Below are 19,868 nucleotides of genomic sequence, written 5' to 3' on the forward strand. Positions count from 1 at the left end.
TTTTGTAACTGACAGCTGTGTTTTGGTAAAGGTGGTTAAATAATTCTTACTTAGGTTATTTTGTTAAGCTAACCGGTGATCAGGTAAAATGCTCCTCACTAATGTATACAAACTAATTAAAGAGCCATTAAATACTGTAGAATTGCATAATAAAAAATATATAAGCACCTAGTATAAATTTTACATTAGTTAGTTGTAGATATTTTTGTTGTTGTTGGGGGGGGCAATGTTCAAAGTTAGTTCAATTCATCTTCTCCCTGCATCACGTGACAGTCATCAACCAATCACAGATTTCTTCACATGCTCCTTAGTAGCTGGTGCTTCAGAAAGTGTGTATATAAAAAAGACTGCACATTTAGATTAATGGAAGTGAATTGGAAAGTTGTTTAAAAATGTGTGCTCTGTCTGAATAGTGAAAGTTCTGTTTTTAATTTAGTGTTCCTTTTAAACACTAACCTGTGTTTTAGTACTCATTATGCTACTTGACCATTAAATCTGTAATATTCAGAACCTCAAACTTGACTACTGTCAAGGCTGGTGATTATTGTAACAGATGTGCAAGATCTATCTATACTTGCAACCAAGCCTTTTACATGTTTGATATATGCAGCTTTTTCCAGGAGAGAAACGGCTAAGTAGATTTCATGAAGTGCAATTTGCAACCATTATTACCATTATTTGGTTATGTACACAAAGAGTATGCAATATACAGTATGCAGTATACTGTATAAGTAAGTCAATGGTACAGAGGTGCACTTTTCATCTCAAACCATTTTCACCTTAAAAATTACATAAACTGCTGGACACAACAGGATAGTTACTACTCGCAATGCTATTGTGTTTTTTTTTTATCCTGTGGCTGCAGCTCTCTTGATATATTGTCTTATTTTAACCCTTTAAAGGTGCCATTTGGTAAAACTGGGCACCTCCATTTTGGAGCTCACACACCCTGTAACAGAAGTGGTGTGCATGCATTGCTGGATTTTGGCATCTGTATTGTGCACTTTCGGTTAGCGTGCATGATACAGAGCTGAAGCTTTACATTCTTGCAGTGGCTGTGCTTTTCTATATTATTAATGGCCTCCAGCTCTGTATTGTGTGTGCTATCTCATAGTACACAATACAGCTGTCACATAGCAGGCAATGAATGTGCATTGCCTCTGTCACTGGGTGCAAGGATAAACCTCCAAGGTGGCAGTGCCTAGTATGAAGCTTGACCAACTAGCACCAGTGAGGGGTTAAAATAAGAGAATGGCTTTGAAAAAAAATGCAGGCACGAGGAAAAACAGTAGCATGGTAAATAGTAACCATAATGTTCTAGTTGTGCCCCACAGTTTCATATCACTTTAAAGGGACATTCTAGTCCAAAATAAACTTTCATGATTTGGATAGGGCATATAATTTTAAACAACTTTTCAATTTACTTTTATTAAAAATGTTGCTTTGTTCTCTTGGTATTCTTAGTTGAAAGCTAAATTTAGGTGGTCCATATGCTAATTTCTTAGACCTTAAAGGCCACCTCTTATCTGATTGCATTTTGACAGTTTTTCACCACTAGAGGGTGTTTGTTTATGTGTGTCATATAGGTAACACTGTGCTCACGCACATGGTTACCTAGGGGTTAGCACTGATTGGCTAAAGTGCAAGTCTGTCAAAAGAACTGAAATAAGGGGGCAGTTTGCAGAGTTTTAGATACAAGGTAATCACAGAGGTAAATAGTGTATTAATATACGTGTTAGTTATGCAAAACTATGGAATGGGTAATAAAGGGATTATCTATCTTTTAAAACAATAAAAATTCTGGTGTGACTGTCCCTTTAATTAAAAATGAATAGGGAAACAACATGTAAGTCCTGATAAACTTGTTGAAATTCACAATTAAACTTTCAGGATTCACATAGATCTTTTAATTTTAAACAACTTTAAAAAATTACTTCTGTTATCAAATTTGCGTTGATTAATTGGTATCCTTATGTTGAATAGTAAACCGAGGTAGGCTCAGGAGCAGCTGGTGATTGTTGGCGGCACATATGTCTCTTGTCATTGGCGATGTGTTCGGCAAGCTCCCAGCAGTGCATCACTGCTCCTGAACCTACTCTTCAACAAAAGGAAAAAAGAGTACAAAGCAAATGTAATAATAGAAGCAAACTGGAAAGTTGCTTAAAACAAAATGCACACATTATACCACATAGAGAAGTACATATAGATAGTCAGATTTGTACAAGCGCATATATAGAGTCAGCTGCCTGTGTACAAGCAACCTGTCTGTGCAAATCTTTACACCTTTGTTTGTTCATAAACAGTGCACAAAATGAGGTGTGAATCTGTTTGTAAATTTAGCAATTTCTGTCTGAGCTCTTATACCGGACTATTAAAATAAAAAATTGTAACTGTTCTGGGTGGACTTAGATTTTAAAGGGATATAAATGTTAGAGCATTTCCATCTAAAGGGGAGGAGAGTCCGTGGCTTCATTCATTACTATTGGGAATTAAGAACCTGGCCACCAGCAGGAGGCAAAGACACCCCAGCCAAAGGCTTAAATAAATCCCTAACTTCCCTCATCCCCCAGTCATTCTTTGCCTTTCGTCACAGGAGGATGGCCAGAGTTTCGGAGTAGTCTCTCATGGAGGGTAGTACTCTTCGCTATGGGACTGGCATTTTAAGTAGTCCTGTCAGCCTCTCAATGAGAGCCTGGGCGAAAGTTCGAGTCCGGAGATGCGGGGAAAGTCTTTCTGCGAAACCATCCAGACTCATATTAACAGCTCCATAAGCAATCAGCATTGACGAGTTTCACTGCCTGCTTTCTACACTCAAGCCCATGTCATGAGCGAGGCTACTAACCTGTCACACTTGAAGGGCCGTGTTCCACGACGTAGATTTTGTTAAGATTGTTTCATTTTTTATTATTAATGATAACACAGAAGACAGGGTCACAGTGTGGCGCCTTTTTATCTTTACAGAATCAAGGGTTAATTTTCCTGGAAGGTGGATTATTGAACAGGGGGGTTTATACATGATATTGTTTATTATTTCATTGCTGCGTTATGTGCGAGATGAGGCTCTGTCAATGTGTGTAACTTTCAGGTTACTTGCAGGAATCTTGCACGGCCATTTTTAGCGCGTTTTTCCCTAGTGCAGGGGGGGTCCTGCCAGGCATTCCATGTGATTGGGTGTGTCTATCCTACTCTGTTGATCTGTGGCGCAGGAGACGTAGTGGTTTTTGTAGTCCGGGTCCTAGGAGGTGGTGAGTGCCCCGGCCATTAGTGGTATAAAGGTGCCTTTTTGTAAATTAATAGTTTACCCAAAAGCGCAAGCGATGGAGGACTCTGACGCGTTAGAGGGCTTTCCCTCCTTAACAAAGTCTCATTCCTGTGTTTATTGTAAGTTCAGCAGGCTGATCTACCAAAACTTCCTATGTTTCACATGCCTTGATAAAGTTACAACATCTAAATGTAAACAGATGTCTAGTACTACTGAGCCATCCACCTCTGAGGGTTCTTCGTCCCAGGAGGTGTGTTCCCTACATTCATCTCCGATTGCACATGCAGCGCCCCGGGGTCCAACCGTTACTCCTTCGGGAGAGATTCGTTGGCCGTCCGACTTTGCGGATCAACTGGAATCGGCGGTTTCGAAAGTGATCCATGCCTTACCACGTTCTGCTAAGCGCAAGCGTAGAGTTTATCATAGCGGCCCGGCCCAGGGTTTGTCCATGCCGATGGAAGATCCATAGGCGTTATGCAATGACCAGGCCCACTCCGACTCTTTGGAGGAGGCCCCTTCTAGGTCGGAGTCCGTGTCATCTAAACCTCCGGCGGCGGAGGAGCCTGGTTATAGGTTTAGGATTGAGAATTTGCGTTTTCTGCTGCGGCAGGTGCTTTCTACTTTGGAGGTTCCGGAACCTAAGTTACCGGAGGAACCCATGATTCCTAAGCTTGACAAGGTATACGAGGACAGGGTAGTACCTCAATCTTTCCCGGTTCCCGTTAAGATGGCCAATATTATTAAGAATGAATGGGAGCGATTAGGTTCGTCCTTTTTCCCTTTTTTTAAAAAACTGTTCCCCGTTCCGGACTCTCAGCTTGAGCTGTGGTGGACCCATCCCTAAGGTGGATGGGGCTATCTCTACGCTCACGAAGCGTACGACTATTCCCCTCGAGGATAGTTCGTCGTTTAAAGAGCCCATGGATAAAAAGCTGGAAAACATGTTGAGAAAGATGTTTCAGCACACAGGGTTTGTTTTTCAGCCAGCAGCGGCCGTTGCGGCGGTTGCTGGAGCTGCAACATATTGGTGTGAATCCCTGTGTGAAATGGTCGAGGGGGAGACATCCATCGACGAGATACAGGAGAAGATTAGGGCGCTGAAGGTCGCCAATTCTTTCATCTGTGATGCAAATATGCAAATCATTTGCCTGAATGCTATGGTGTCGGGTTTTTCTGTTTTAGCGCGCAGGGCTCTGTGGCTAAAATCTTGGTCTGTGGACATGACCTCTAAATCGAGGCTGTTGTCCCTGCCTTTCAGGGGAAGATCCTGTTCGGTCCAGGATTAGATTTGATCATATCCACGGTTACGGGAGGCAAGGGAGCTTTCCTACCGCAGGATAAGAAGGCTAAGCCCAAGGGATCTACTTTTCGTCCCTTTCGTGCGGACAAGGCCCAGCGCCAGCAACCCGCCGCGAAAGCGGACCAGTCCAAGGGATCTTGGAAGCTGGCTCAATCTTGGAACAAGTCAAAGCAGAGCAAGAAGCCCGCTGAGACTTAATCGGCATGAAGGGGCGGCCCCTGACCGGTCTCCGGATCTCGTAGGGGGTAGATTATCTCAATTCTCAGACGCATGGTTGCAGGACGTTCAGTGCCCCCAGGGTTATAGGATAGGGTTCAGATCCCTGTCAAACCTGTCTTCAAGACCAGAGAAGAGAGAGGCATTTCTAGAGTGTGTGAGAGATCTCGCCTCTCTCTGGGTTATCGTACCAGTACCCCTAGCAGAAAGGGGTCTAGGGTACTATTTCAACCTTTTTGTGGTTCCAAAGAAGGAGGGCACGTTCCACCCGATTCTGGACCTAAAGTGTTTAAACAAGTTTCTGAGTGTTCCATCGTTTAAAATGGAAATATCAGATCTATTCTGCCCCTAGTTCAAGAGGGACATTTCATGACAACTGTAGACTTGAAGGATGCTTTCCTTCATGTGCCAATTCACAGGGACCACTTCAGGTTCCTTAGATTTGCGCTTCTGGACCAACACTTCCAGTTTGTGGCCCTTCCTTTTGGTCTGGCACGGCCCAGAGAGTCTTCACGAAGGTTCTGGGGGCGCTACTTGCAGCAGCCAGATCCAGGGGCATTGGGGTGGCGTCTTACCTGGACGACATCCTAGTTTTGGGCGCCGTCGCTCAGCCTCGCAGAGGATCATTCGAGGTTCTTCTTCTTCTGCTCCAATCTCATAGTTGGAAGATCAACTCAGGAAAGAGTTCCCTGGTTCCCAGCAACAGGGTCGAGTTCCTGGGCACAATAATAGACTCTATGTCCATGAAGATATTTCTCACAGATCAGTGGCGCAGGAAGCTTGCGTCCACCTGTCTTGCCCTTCAGTCCTCCACAAGCCCGTCGGTGGCTCAATGTATGGAGATGATAGGTCTCATGGTGTCAAGCATAGATGTCATCCCATTCGCCAGGTTCCATCTCGGACCTCTTCAATTGTGCATGTTAAGACAGTGGAACGGCGATCATTCAGATCTATCACAGCTGATATCCATGGATGCTCGGACTCAGAACTCTCTCTCTTGGTGGATTCGTCCGGAGCAACTGTCCATGGGGACATCCTTCTTGAGACCGTCCTGGGAGATTGTGACCACGGACGCCAGTCTGTCAGGTTGGGGAGCTGTTTGGGGTGCCAGGATGGCACAAGGAGAGTGGTCCAGGGAGGAGTTTCTCCTTCCGATCAACATCCTAGAACTACGATCGACTTACAATGCTCTGAAGGCATGGCCTTCTCTGGGGTCGGTCAGTTTCATCGGTCAGTTTTATCGGATTCTGGAGTGGGCGGAGTCCCATGACTGCTCACTCTCAGCGATTCACATTCCAGGTGTGGACAACTGTGAAGCAGACTTTCTCAGCAGACAAGCCTTCCATCCGGGGGAATGGAACCCCGAGGTGTTTGCGGAGATTTGTCAGAGATGGGGAACGCCGGAGATAAATCTCATGGCGTCCAGACTTAATTGCAAGCTACCTCGATACAGGTCAAGGTCCAGGGATCCCCAGGCAGAGCTGATAGATGCCTTAGTGGTTCCTTGGGGATTCAGCCTAGCTTACATTTTTCCACTGTTACCACTTCTACCTTGCCTAGTGGCACGCATCAAACAGGAGCGGGCCTTGGCCATTCTGATTGCTCCTTCGTGGCCGCGGAGGATGTGGTTTGCGGATCTGGTGGGGATGTCATCCTCTCCGCCGTGGAGGTTACTCTGTCGCAGGGATCTTCTGTCACAGGGCCCCTTTCAACATCGAAATCTAGATTCTCTGAGGCTGACTGCGTGGAGATTGAACGCCTAGTCTTAGCCAAGAGAGGCTTTTCTGAAGGGGTGATTGATACTCTAATTCATACAAGGAAGCCAGTCACTCGTCGCATCTACCATAAGGTGTGGACTTGTCCTGGTGTGAGAAGCATGGATATCCTTGGCATAGGGTGATGGTATCCAGGATTCTATCCTTTCTCCAAGATGGTTTGGAGAAGGGTCTTGCCGCTAGTTCCTTAAAGGGACAGATTTCGGCATTATCAGTCTTGTTTCATAGGAGACTCGCTGAGCTCCCTGACATTCAATCTTTTTTGTTCAGGCTCTGTCTAGAATCAGGCCTGTCTTTAGACAGTCGACTCCGCTTTGGAGCTTAAACTTAGTCCTTAGGGTTTTGCAGAGGGTTCCGTTTGAACCTATGCATTCCATAGACATTAAGATTCTGTCCTAGATGGTTCTCTTCCTGTTGGCTATTACATCGGCACGCAGACTATCTGAGCTAGCTGCCTTGCAATGTGATCCTCCTTATCTAGTGTTTCATGTGTATAAGGCTGTACTTCGCACTGGCTTGGGGTTTCTCCCCAAGGTGGTGTCTAACCATAACATCAATCAGGAAATAGTTGTTCCTTTGTGTCCTAACCCTTCTTCTTCAAAGTAGAGGTTACTTCATAACCTGGATGTGTTTCGTGCCTTGAAGTTTTATCTTCAGGCTACAAAGGATTTCAGACAGTCCACATCTCTTTTTGTGGTGTATTCTGGGAAGCGCAAGGGGCAAAGGATCTCTGCTACTTATTTGTCTTTTTGGTTGAGGAGCTTGATTCGTTTGGCTTATGAGACAGCGGGACATAAGCCTCCTCAGAGGATCACGGCTCATTCAACTAGAGCTGTGGCTTTTTCTTGGGCCTTCAAGAATGAGGCCTCTATGGAGTAAATTTGTAAGGCGGCTACCTGGTCCTCCTTACACACTTTTACAAAGTTTTACAAGTTTTTTACTTCTGCGGAAGCTGTTTTTGGGAGAAAGGTTTTGCAGGCTGTAGTGCCCCCAGATTAGGGTCCGCCTTTTACCCTCCCGGTTTCATTCAGTGTCCTCTAAAGCTTGGGTATATGTTCCCAATAGTAATGAATGAAGCCGTGGACTCTCCTCCCCTTTAGATGGAAAATTTAAATTATGCTTACCTGATAATTTAATTTCCATCGAGGGGAGGAGATTCCACGGCTCCTGCTCGTATCTCCGTGGGGCAGACCTAAAGTTAATCATCTTCTGGCACCTTTTATACCCTGATATTTCTCCTACTGTTCCTGGTTCCCTCAGAAGAATGACTGGGGGATGAGGGAAGTGGGGGAGGTATTTAAGCCTTTGGCTTGGGTGTCTTTGCCTCCTCCTGGTGGCCAGGTTCTTAATTCCCAATAGTAATGAATAAAGCCGTGGACTCTCCTCCCCTCGATGGAAATGAAATTATCAGGTAAGCATAATTTATGTTTTTATTATTGCACTATAGCTTACAAATATAATTGTGTGTTTAATCCTTGCAAAAAGATTAAACACAGCTAGTCAGTTCCAGGGCAGATGTGCTCTACTGGGAGCTAGCTGGACACATCTGGTGAGCTAATGACAAGAGACAAATGTGTGTAGCCACAATTCACCAGCAAGCTCCTAGTAGTGTAGGCTATATGTACATATTCTTTTTCAACGAAGGATAACAAAAGAACAAAGTACATTTGAAAATAGAAGTGCATTTAAAAAGTATCTAAAAATTGCATGCTGTATCTATCATCATGTATATCCATAATCATGTTTTTGTTGTCCAAGAAATTAGCACCAAAAAAAGATGAATAAAAGTAGTTGTATATTTTAACCCTTTCACCCAATAAGACGTGTGTGTGTATATATACGTCTTCGCTTCAGGAAGCTCCAGCACTCTCGGCTGTTAAGTTACATCCGAGATCTAGAGTTCCTGAAGGTTCAGGCATCTGCTGCATATGGAGCCGGAGCGCGATCGGTGCTCTGGCTCCATATGAGGGCAGATGCCTGATCGTTACAGACAGTGACACTGTGTGTGTCACCGTCTGTAATGATCGTTGCTGGTGCTGGCGGGTGGGTGGCCCAGCAGGGGAGGCGAGTGGGAGGGCCCTACACTACGGCAAAAAAGAAATAGAAGGATGGGGCAGCTACACTACAGAAAAAGTGAATGGGCATTGTGTGGGGGCCCCTAGTTAAGGATCGATGGAGGGGTTGAGGTGGGGGGACACTACGCTACAGAAATTTTGTTAAAAAAAAAATAATAATAAAAAAAAAAAAAGCAGTTTATAGGTACTGGCAGAAAGTTGCGAGTACCTAAGATGGCTGCTAATAGGTAGAGGGGGAAGGTTTAGAGAGCTGTTTGGGGGGATCCGTGAGGTTGGGGAGTAAAGGGGGATCCTACACTGCAGAAAAAATAAAAAATAAATAAATATATATTTTATAAAAAAAAAAAAAAAGCGTAATATTTTCATACTGGCAGACTGTCTGCCAGTACTTAAGATGGGGGTGACCAGTGGGGGAGGGAAGAGAGCTGTTTGGGAGGGATCAGTTAGGGATCAGGGGGTGGCAAGTGTCAGGTGGGAGGCTTATCCCTACACTAAAGCTAAAAATGACCTAATTAACCCCTTCACTGTCGGGAATAATAGAAGTGAGGTGCGCAGCTGCAATTAGTGGCTTTCTAATTACCAAAAAGCAATGGCAAAGCCATATTTTAAACAACTTTACATTTTTCTACTGTTATCAATGTTGCTTCATTCTCTTGGTATCTTTTATTGAAGAAGCAGCGATGCACTCCTGGGAGTTAGCTGAACACATTTGTAAGCCAATGAAAATGGACATACAAGTTTAGCCACCAATAAGCAACTAGCTCCAAGCTATTGAGCCTATCTAGATATGCTTTTTTTTGTCAAAGGATACCAAGAGAATTAAGAAAATTAGATCATAGAAGTACATTGGAAAGTTGTTTAAAATTGTATGCGCTACGTGAATCATAAAAGAAAAATTGTGGGTTTCATGTCCCTTTTTAAGCTTGCAACAAATGTTCTACAACAAGATTTTAATACATGCAGAAACATAACACATGACAATTGTGATAACAACATATTTTAAATGGTAGGTCTATGTTTGGAGAAATTGAATAAACATTCTGACCACGTTGCTCCTATAATCTTCAGCACTTTATAACTGAGTGATATCTAACTATAATAAAAATATATATATATATTTCAGTTGTAAAGTGAGTACAAATAGGTGATGTATAGAATGATTGATATTAATGCTTTTATCTTATGTTTTCATTTGTTAGACTGTCCCTTACACAGGAACTCTACCTATTGTGATGGGAGCTGGGAGAACGGTTGTTGTAAAAGGAGAAGTGAACAAAAATGCAAAATTGTAAGTCAGTTTCCCAAGAAGGAAAGTGATTAAAGGGATATTAAACTCAATATGAATTTCAGTATTGCAAATATCACAGCATTGCAATCAATATAATATATAATAATAATTGTGCTTGTCTTTACTGTATAATAACTTTGAAAATAGTGTTTATTACACTTCCTCCCAGAGAGGTTGGAGCTGAAATTCTGCATGTAAGTATACTTGCCTGGCTGCACATAGAGCAGTTTTTTTGGGGGATGTATATATCTTTAATCATCTTTATTGCAGTTTAGAGTTTAACATAAAATTAAAACAATGTAACAGGTAACAATGGCACAAAAAGCTTAGTCACTGTGTATTAAATACTAACTAAAGAGACTTGACACCTTTTATCAAGTATGAATACATGGAACTCTTTAATTTACCTCCCCCATCAATGGATCTCCCCTCTGTATTTGGCAGTAAAACTTTGTGACCTCTATCTCCTATTGCCATTCTGGAAGACTGTCTAACTCAATGTAATAACATTTTGAAGCCATTTGGGTAAAATTTAGGGGTTCAGATATGTTCTCTACTAACTTCAAAGGACGCAGGGGGGTGCATAAATTAATTTTCTTTCCTAAGACATGGAGTCCACAACGTCATTCCAATTACTAGTGGGATATTCAACTCCTGGCCAGCAGAGGGAGGCAAATAGCACCCCAGCAAAGCTGTTAAGTGAAACTGCCTTACCCATACCCTCAGTCATTCTCTTTGCCTCTGTCAATTGAGTTTGTGCCAAGTTGGTGTCTGAAGATTTTAATCATTTTATGGGTACTTTTCCCTGCAAGCAAGGATTGGGGTCTAGCTGTGTCCATGTCAATCTCTTGAATAAGAGTAGTGGTGGCTTTTAGCAGTTAAAAGGTGGCGAATAAGTCTTTGCTTTACTTTTAACACTTTGCTACCCCTTTGTGGAAAGCCAGAGTTGGCTACTCTGTTCTTTCTTTTTCCTACAGGTCCATGTTACACAAGAATATATATAAAACCATGTGAAAAAGTACTTAAAAGGTAAAAGATTAAAAACAAAAAATATATATATAGGATGTGATATTAAAATGTATTAAACAAACATTTTATTAACATAAACTGACAGTTAAAAATACAGTTAAAAATAGATTCAACAATCTAATGGATTGCCCCATACAATGTCCAAGAAGTTATGTCCTATGTAACATACAAGTGTTTAAGTCCCATACCAAAATGTCCAAAGCAAATGTTCAAGGTTAATATCCAAAACAAATAAAAATAAAAATGATAATATGTCCAAAGTTGGTGTAAAAATCAAAAAGGTGAAAAAATGTAAAAAATATAAAAAATATATTAAATATTTTATGAAAAGATGAAAAAATGAATAAAAATATATAAAAAAAATATATGAGTTGTGATCAGCAACCCATATGGAAGGAATATAATATATGTGATAGTGAATAATTCTCGTGAGGTGTACACCTAAAAAGTGTGTATAAAAATGTGTGTATATAAAAGGGTGTGGTAAAAAATGTGTCATAAAAAAGGATTCAAAATCCTGGTGAAATAAATAAAGTCCAAATTGCTCCAAAAAAATGTGTATATAATTCCAAGTATTCCAAATGTGAGTGTAGAAAGTGCTGGGTTGATGTTCCTCTTCTTAAAAGGTTCTTGGACATTGTATGGGGCAATCCATTAGATTGTTGAATCTATTTTTAACTGTATTTTTAACTGTCAGTTTATGTTAATAAAATGTTTGTTTAATACATTTTAATATCACATCCTATATATATATATTTTGTTTTTAATCTTTTACCTTTTAAGTACTTTTTCACATGGTTTTATATATATTCTTTGTGTAACACAATATTATATATTAACCTTTATGTATACACATTCCTAGTCGTGGACACCATCTTTAGCAACCCAACCCTCATCTGAGGGTAGTGTAGCGCTGTATCTTGGCATTTCTTTTTACTCTTAACTTTTGGAGTCTGGTTGGGAGACTCCGCCTATATCAGATATAGCTTGTATGGTATTATTGTGGCGCTGATAGATATACATTCATTTGATCTACCATTATTAACCTAAATCGCCTCATTAATTTTTTTATTAGGTTGTTCAAATATATAATAAAATTATAATTTACTTTCAGAGCGTTGCCACTCCTTGCTCCTACCCCAGCCTTACTTCCTGTTAATATTCTAATCCCGGAGAGAGAGAGAGCTGTACCTCCCCTCTCTACGTCAGAGCACTGGCTTGTCAATCTTGACGCTTAGCTATGCGCATGCGTTTCTGCTATATAGCACTATCAGGCAAGGAAAAAAAGTGCTAGCGCATGTGCATATCTCTTGAAGGGCGTTTTGCTTGTAGGAGTGCCCTATCATTGGTTAAAAAAAAAAACGTGACAGGAGAAAATCAATGGCGGCCTTTGCACGGGAGGGAGATGGCAGTTAGAATTTCTAAATTATAATCATATAAGATAAGATATAAGATATTTAAATAAATATAGCGAATCGGAACATTTCATGAATGAAAGTGACATTTTTTTCGGATTTTCTTGACAATCGCTATTTCGAGGAAAGCAAAGTTTACCATCTCTTTAATAATCCTTTTAATATAAGGATTCCTATTGGGGACACAGTTTTTACTTTTGGCATCTGTATGAGGCAAATTGTGACTCGGCCTCAGGGATGTAAAGTTTATTATAAGGATATGATAATTTATTATCTTTTTTTCTCTATGGAACAATAGAGGAGATGTGCGTTTAGACTGTATTATCAGAGGCTGTTCTGAATCTATGTGTAAGCTCAATATGCATAGCGCTGTGCAGAGGAAACTTAAATGGGGTGCTTTTACACTGAAATTAAAACGGAGAAGCCGTTTTTTAAACTGTTAGTTTTTTTCACGCATTCTCTGAAGTATTGTGCAGTTTGTATTGCTCACGTGACCCGTACTTCCGATTTTACAGAGCTGTACAGATCGATAGCGATCTTTTTTTCTTTTTAGTTTTTTATTTGTTTAAAAACTAGTAACATAGTAACATAGTAGATAAGGTTGAAAAAAAGACTGAAGTCCATCGAGTTCAACCTATACAAATCTAAAATACTTACAAAAAGCTCCAGTTAAGCTTAAATAACCCCATTAAAATGTGACCCATTTAATACTAGCAATCATATCCATGAATTTTGTTTATATACAGAAATTTATCCAGACTATTTTTAAATGTATCTATGGTATTGGCATTCACTACCTCCTTTGGTAATGAGTTCCACAATTTTATTGCTCTTACAGTGAAAAAACGTTTCCGTTGCAGGAGATTAAATCTCCTTTCCTCCAACCTTAAATTATGACCTCTTGTCAGAACCAATTTTCTTGGAATAAAAAGAACTTCTGCCATCTCTGTATATGGGCCTTGAATATATTTATATAAAGTAATCATGTCACCTCTCAAGCGCCTTTTTTCTAAAGAGAACAGACCCAGTTTGGCTAGCCTCTCCTCATAGGTTAATTTCTCCAATCCCCTTATTAACTTTGTGGCCCTTCTCTGAACTTTTTCTAGTTCTGCAATATCTTTTTTAGCAATCGGTCCCCAGAACTGCACTCCAAACTCAAGGTGAGGTCTTACCAGGGCTTTATATAATGACAGAATTATGCTTTCCTCCCTTGAATCAATGCCTCTTTTAATACATGCTAGTATCTTATTAGCCTTTGAAGCCGCTGCCCTGCATTGTGCACTCATCTTTAGCTTGTTATCTATTACTACTCCCAAATCCCTTTCCTCCTGTGTTTGGCTAAGTCTTGTCCCATTTAAAAAATACATAGCCTGCTTATTTTTACTTCCAAAATGTAGAACCTTACATTTTTCCGTATTAAATCTCATTTTCCATTCACTTGCCCATAGTTCTAATTTTAGCAAATCTCTTTGCAAAGAGAGTTCATCCTGCTCTGACCTAATGACCTTACTTAACTTAGTATCATCTGCAAAAATAGAGATGTCGCTATTTAATCCTTGCTCCAAGTCATTTATAAAAATATTAAAAAGAACAGGGCCCAGTACTGATCCCTGGGGGACGCCACTTATTACCTTTGTCCAATCTGAGAATGATCCATTTACTGCTACTCGTTGCTCCCTATCTTTTATCCAGTTATTTATCCATGAGCTAACATTTTCAGCTATTCCCAGTCCCTTAATTTTGTGCATTAATCTCTCATGTGGCACTGTATCAAATGCCTTTGCAAAATCTAAGTATATCACATCAACTGATTCCCCTTTATCTATATTTTTACTTACTTCCTCGTAGAATCTAATTAGATTAGTTTGACATGATCTATTTCTCCTAAAGCCATGCTGATTAGAACTCATAATCTTGTTTACACGAATATGCTCATCAATATAATCCCTTCAAATATCTTCCCCACTATTGATGTCAGACTAACTGGTCTATAGCTTCCTGGATCATCCCTGCTTCCCTTTTTGAAGAGTGGCACCACATCAGCTTTACGCCAATCCTGGGGTACAATGCCTGAGGATAATGAGTCTTGAAAAATTAAGAGTAAAGGTTTGTCTATAACAGTGCTAAGTTCACTTAACACCCTTGGGTGTATTCCATCTGGGCCTGGAGTTTTATTTACCTTAATATTTTTTAGTTTTTTCCTGATATCCTCTAAACAAAACCCAGTTAGTGGTATGGACTGGCATGTTCTATTCTGTTCCAAAGTATCATTCAATGGTTCCTCTCTTGTGTATACTGAAGAAAAAAACTGGTTTAGTACCTCAGCCTTCTCCCTGTCATTATTTATCATGCTACCCTCCACACATTTTAATGTACCTATATTATCCTTCTTAGATTTTTTGCTATTTATGTACTTTAAGAACCTTTTAGGGTTAGACTTAGAATCCTTGGTAATTAATTTTTCATTTTCAATTTTGGCTAATTTGATTGCTTTTTTGCATGCTTTGTTACATTCCTTATAAATATTGTATGCTGAGTCTGTACTATTTTCTTTTAATAATTTAAATGCCCTACGTTTTTTCCTAATTTCTTTTAACACATTTTTATTTAGCCATAACGGCTTAGTTTTTTTATTTTTATTTTTATAACCATATGGTATGTATTGATATGTATATTTATTTAACAAATTTTTAAATATTATCCATTTATCCTCTGTATTTTTATTAGAAAATACATTGTCCCAATTTATATTATTTAATGATTTCCTTAAATCGTTGAATTTTGCTTTCTTGAAATTAAAAGTCTTAGTTAAGCCTTTAAAACACTGCATATGAAAAGAGATTTCAAATGTGACCATGTTATGATCACTGTTACCCAAATGTTCTTTAACTTCTATGTTTGATATTATATCTGTATTGTTTGATAGCACTAAATCCAATATAGCTTTACTCCTAGTTGGCTCCTCTATTAATTGTGACAAGAAGTTATCCCTGAGAACATTTAAAAATCTATCCCCCTTAGCTGAATTACTAGTTTCATTGGCCCAGTTTATATCAGGGTAGTTAAAATCTCCCATAATTACAACACTGTTATTAGCAGCCTTACCTATTTGGATAAGTAGTTGAGTTTCCTCCGGGTCACTAATGTTGGGAGGCTTGTAGCATGTTCCTAGTAATATTTTTTTAGGATTTTTCCCCCCACTCTTTATTTCAACCCACAGGGTCTCTACATTGTCACTTGTATCATAAATATCTTCCCTTATTGTAGGTTTAAGGTCAGGTTTAATATACATGCAGATTCCTCCACCCCTTTTATTATTCCTGTCCCTCCTAAATAATGTATACCCCTCTAAGTTAACTGCCCAGTCATGTGAATCATCCCACCAAGTTTCAGTTATACTGATAACATCATAGTCCTCTTCTGCAACTAAGAGCGTCAGCTCCCCCATTTTACCTGTCATGCTTCTTGCATTTGTTGTCATACATTTAATTTTCATGTGCTTTCTGCTGCTACTTGGTGTACTTTCCTCTATACTTTCTAATGTGACATTTCTTAAGTCATCCCTTCTTTGAGATATTAAGGGAGTGACATATTCAGACACTGATCTCTCTGTTCTATTTTGTTCTAATTGACCCTCCCCCCCTTTGCCTAGTTTAAAAGGTTCTCTAAACGTGCTACCATCCTTTCCCCCAACACACCTGCACCCATGTCATTCAGGTGCAATCCATCCTTACTGTACAATTTGTACCCTAGTGAAAAATCAGCCCAGTGTTCTAAAAAGTCAAACCCCTCATTTTTACACCATGTTTTTAGCCATGAATTAACAGACCTTAGCTCCTTCTGCCTTACTGAATTAACACACGGCACTGGTAATATCTCAGAAAATATTACTTTGGAGGTCCTTGCTTTAAGCTTGCTACCTAACTCCCTGAAGTCATTTTTTAGGACTCTCCATCTCCCACTGATTTCTTCATTAGTACCAATATGCACCATGACTGCAGGATCAGACCCGCATCCCTCTAACAATCTATCAATACGCTCCACAATATGCCTAACACGAGCCCCTGGAAGACAGCAAACTGTTCTATGTAAAGGGTCTGGATGACAAATTACCCTATCAACCTTCCTTATAATAGAGTCTCCTACCACCAACATCTGCCTCTGGCCCTGACTTGTATGCCCCTCTTCCATGACTGAAGGACTGCCCACCATAGTATGCTCCTCTTCCACAGCTAAAGGACTGTTCACTATACTAGGCAACACGGCCCTCTCTGACACTGCCACCCCTGAACTGATATCCCCAACATCTTCACTTAATCTTGCAAATCTATTGGGGTGTACCAGCCCAGAACTGGCCTGTCTCTTCCGCTTACTTCGCCCTCTAACTGTGACCCAGCTACATCCTGGAGTCTCCTCATCTGAATCCTCCCCATTCCCACTGCTGGAACCATTAACAACCAGCTCAGTCCTATCCATTTCCCTTTCAAGTGTCTGAATTTCATGTAGTGTTGCAATTAGTTCCTCCAGATCCCCAATACGAGTTTCTAAAGAGACAATATGCTCGCACTTGCCACAAACATATAATCCCAGAAGCGGCTGCTCCAGTGATGCAAACATGTGGCAAGCTGTACACTGAATGAGATTCTCACACATTCTTAATAAAAGGTTTAACTTAAAAGTATAACATAAATATATTTCCCCTTGGTTACCCCAAAACCTTGTTTGCCTAACTACCTTGGTTAGCTATTATACTTAAACAGACAATGTTACTTTAACAGAGAATCAATACAGCAAGCCTAAAAGAGCAAGCTCACAGAGTAAATGTGCTAAATTTATAGGCTTGCAAGGCCCAAACAGGTGAAAATAATCCCACCCCTAATTACCCACACAGACAGAAAAACAAAACAAAAAATTGGAATGCTAGAAATAAAGTTATTTAGTTATTTCCTTTTTTTAAAATAAAAATGCAACCCTTGCAAAGCAAATAATTTAGAAAATAGCTTGGTTAGCTATTATACTTAAACAGACAATGTTACTTTAACAGAGAATCAATACAGCAAGCCTAAAAGAGCAAGCTCACAGAGTAAATGTGCTAAATTTATAGGCTTGCAAGGCCCAAACAGGTGAAAATAATCCCACCCCTAATTACCCACACAGACAGAAAAACAAAAAAAAAATTGGAATGCTAGAAATAAAGTTATTTAGTTATTTCCTTTTTTTTAAATAAAAATGCAACCCTTGCAAAGCAAATAATTTAGAAAATAGCTTGGTTAGCTATTATACTTAAACAGACAATGTTACTTTAACAGAGAATCAATACAGCAAGCCTAAAAGAGCAAGCTCACAGAGTAAATGTGCTAAATTTATAGGCTTGCAAGGCCCAAACAGGTGAAAATAATCCCACCCCTAATCACCCACACAGACAGAAAAAAAAAAAAAAAATTGGAATGCTAGAAATAAAGTTATTTAGTTATTTCCTTTTTTTTAAAATAAAAATGCAACCCTTGCAAAGCAAATAATTTAGAAAATAGCTTGGTTAGCTATTATACTTAAACAGACAATGTTACTTTAACAGAGAATCAATACAGCAAGCCTAAAAGACTTTTATTCCTTAGCATCGACCCTGAATAGGATCAGTCCATCTCTATGGATAAATGTTTATTATGCTTAGAGGCCCAAGTTGTTCTTCCAATGCAATTTTGTGCCTCTTGTTTAGCTAAAACTTTAAAGTCTCTAAAGATAAGTTACTCCCTTATGAGCCTAATGTGTCTCAGGATAATGCTGTGCGTGACATGCCTAAGCTTTCTCCTCAAACGTCCCAAGTGGTTTCTCATACTGTGCCTTCTGTGTCCTCTCAACCACCTGGGGGTGTTTATTTACCTGTGGATTTTGCCACTCAGATTTCTTCTGCAGTAACTGCGGCTTTGTCTGCATTCCCTTCATTGGGTAAGCATAAGAGAAAAATCTAAACATTTTGGCTGATACTAAGGTTTCTGATTCTAGGACTGCATTAGCCACTCTTGCTCAGATGTCTGATGAGGAGAATGCTTCAGTGTCTTCTGAAGGTGAGATCTCTGACTCTTTAGTAGAAAAATCTAATGAGACTGTAGAGACTAATTTTAGATTTAAGCTTGAACACCTTTGGTTACTTTTGAAGGAGGTTCTAGCTACCGTGGACGACTCTGAATCTTAGGTTGCTGTCAACCCCAAGAAGTCCTCTAAACTTAATAGATATTATGACTCCGCTACGACTGAGGATGTTTTTCCTGTTCCAGACAAGATGTCTGAGATTGTAGCTCAGGAATGGGATAAGCCAGGGGTTCCATTTACCCCTTCTCCTGTTTTTAAAAATGTTTCCTGTAGCTGACTCTTTTCGTGACTCATGGTGCACAGTTCCTAAAGTTGAAGGAGCTATCTCTACTCTAGCTAAAAGAACTACCTTTCCTATAGAGGATAGTTGTTATTTTAAGGATCCAATGGATAAGAAGCAAGAGGCTTACTTAAAAAAAGATGTACATCCATCAAGGATTACAATGGCATCCTGTGGCAAGTATTGCTACTGTGGCGGGAGCAGCATCTTATTGGTGCAATGAATTGTCTGATCTATTATCAGAGGAAACTTCAATAGAGGAGATCCAAGATAGGATCAAAGCTCTTAAATTGGCTAATTCCTTTATTAGCGATGCTAACATGCAAGTAATTTGTCTAGGAGCTAAGATGTCTAGCTTCACGATGTCTAGCTTCACGATTCTAGCCCACAGGGCTCTGTGGTTAAAATCCTGGTCGGCCGATGTCTCTTCTAAGGCCAAACTTTTGGCTTTACCTTACTAGGGAAAGACTCTGTTTGGACTTGGTCTCGCAGAAATTATTTCAGAGATTACAGATGTAAAAAGTCCTCCTCTTCATCTTCTAAACCAGATCAACCCAGATCTTCTTGGAAATACAACCAGCCCTGGAACAAGGAAAAACAAAACAAGAAGCCTTCTGCTGACTCTAAATCAGCATGAATGTTCCGCCCCCGATTCCAGTGTGGATCATGTGGGGGCAGGCTTTCTCTTTTTCGTCAAACCTGGATACGCGATGTCCCAGACTCTTGGACGGTTGACATAGTATCTCAGGATTACAGAATGGGATTCAAATCTTGCCCTCCAAGTGGCAGATTTCTCCTGTCAAAACTATCCTCAAACCAAATAAAGAAGGAAGCCTTCTTAAACTGTGTAAAAGACCTATACTCTCTTGGAGTTATTGTTCCTGTCCCTCTAGCAGAGCAGGGTTTAGGATTCCTTTCAAACCTCTTTGTATTTCCCAAAAAGGAACCACAAATAGACCTCAAGTGTCTAAACAAATTCCTCAGGGTTCCGTCCTTCAAGATGGAAACTATTCGTTCCATTCTCCCTTTATAACAAGAAGGTCAGTTTATGATGACCATAGACCTGAAGGACGCATACCTTCACGTTCTCATACACAGGGAACACCATCAGTATCTGAGGTTTGCCTTTTGTGACAAA

The 19,868-nt window shown here is 40.0% G+C and overlaps 1 protein-coding gene across 2 annotated transcripts in view; it reads left to right on the forward strand.

Annotated features, from left to right (window-relative positions):
* Positions 1-19,868, forward strand: part of LGALS8 (galectin 8) — an 83,262-nt gene that overhangs the window by 49,410 nt on the left and 13,984 nt on the right. For both annotated transcript variants that reach the window (XM_053711934.1, XM_053711935.1), the window contains one exon: positions 9,828-9,916. In XM_053711934.1, coding sequence (XP_053567909.1) covers positions 9,828-9,916 — 89 coding nt within the window. The remainder of the gene's footprint in view (positions 1-9,827; positions 9,917-19,868) is intronic.

Source organism: Bombina bombina, chromosome 4, assembly GCF_027579735.1.
Source record: "Bombina bombina isolate aBomBom1 chromosome 4, aBomBom1.pri, whole genome shotgun sequence".
NCBI lineage: Eukaryota > Metazoa > Chordata > Amphibia > Anura > Bombinatoridae > Bombina > Bombina bombina.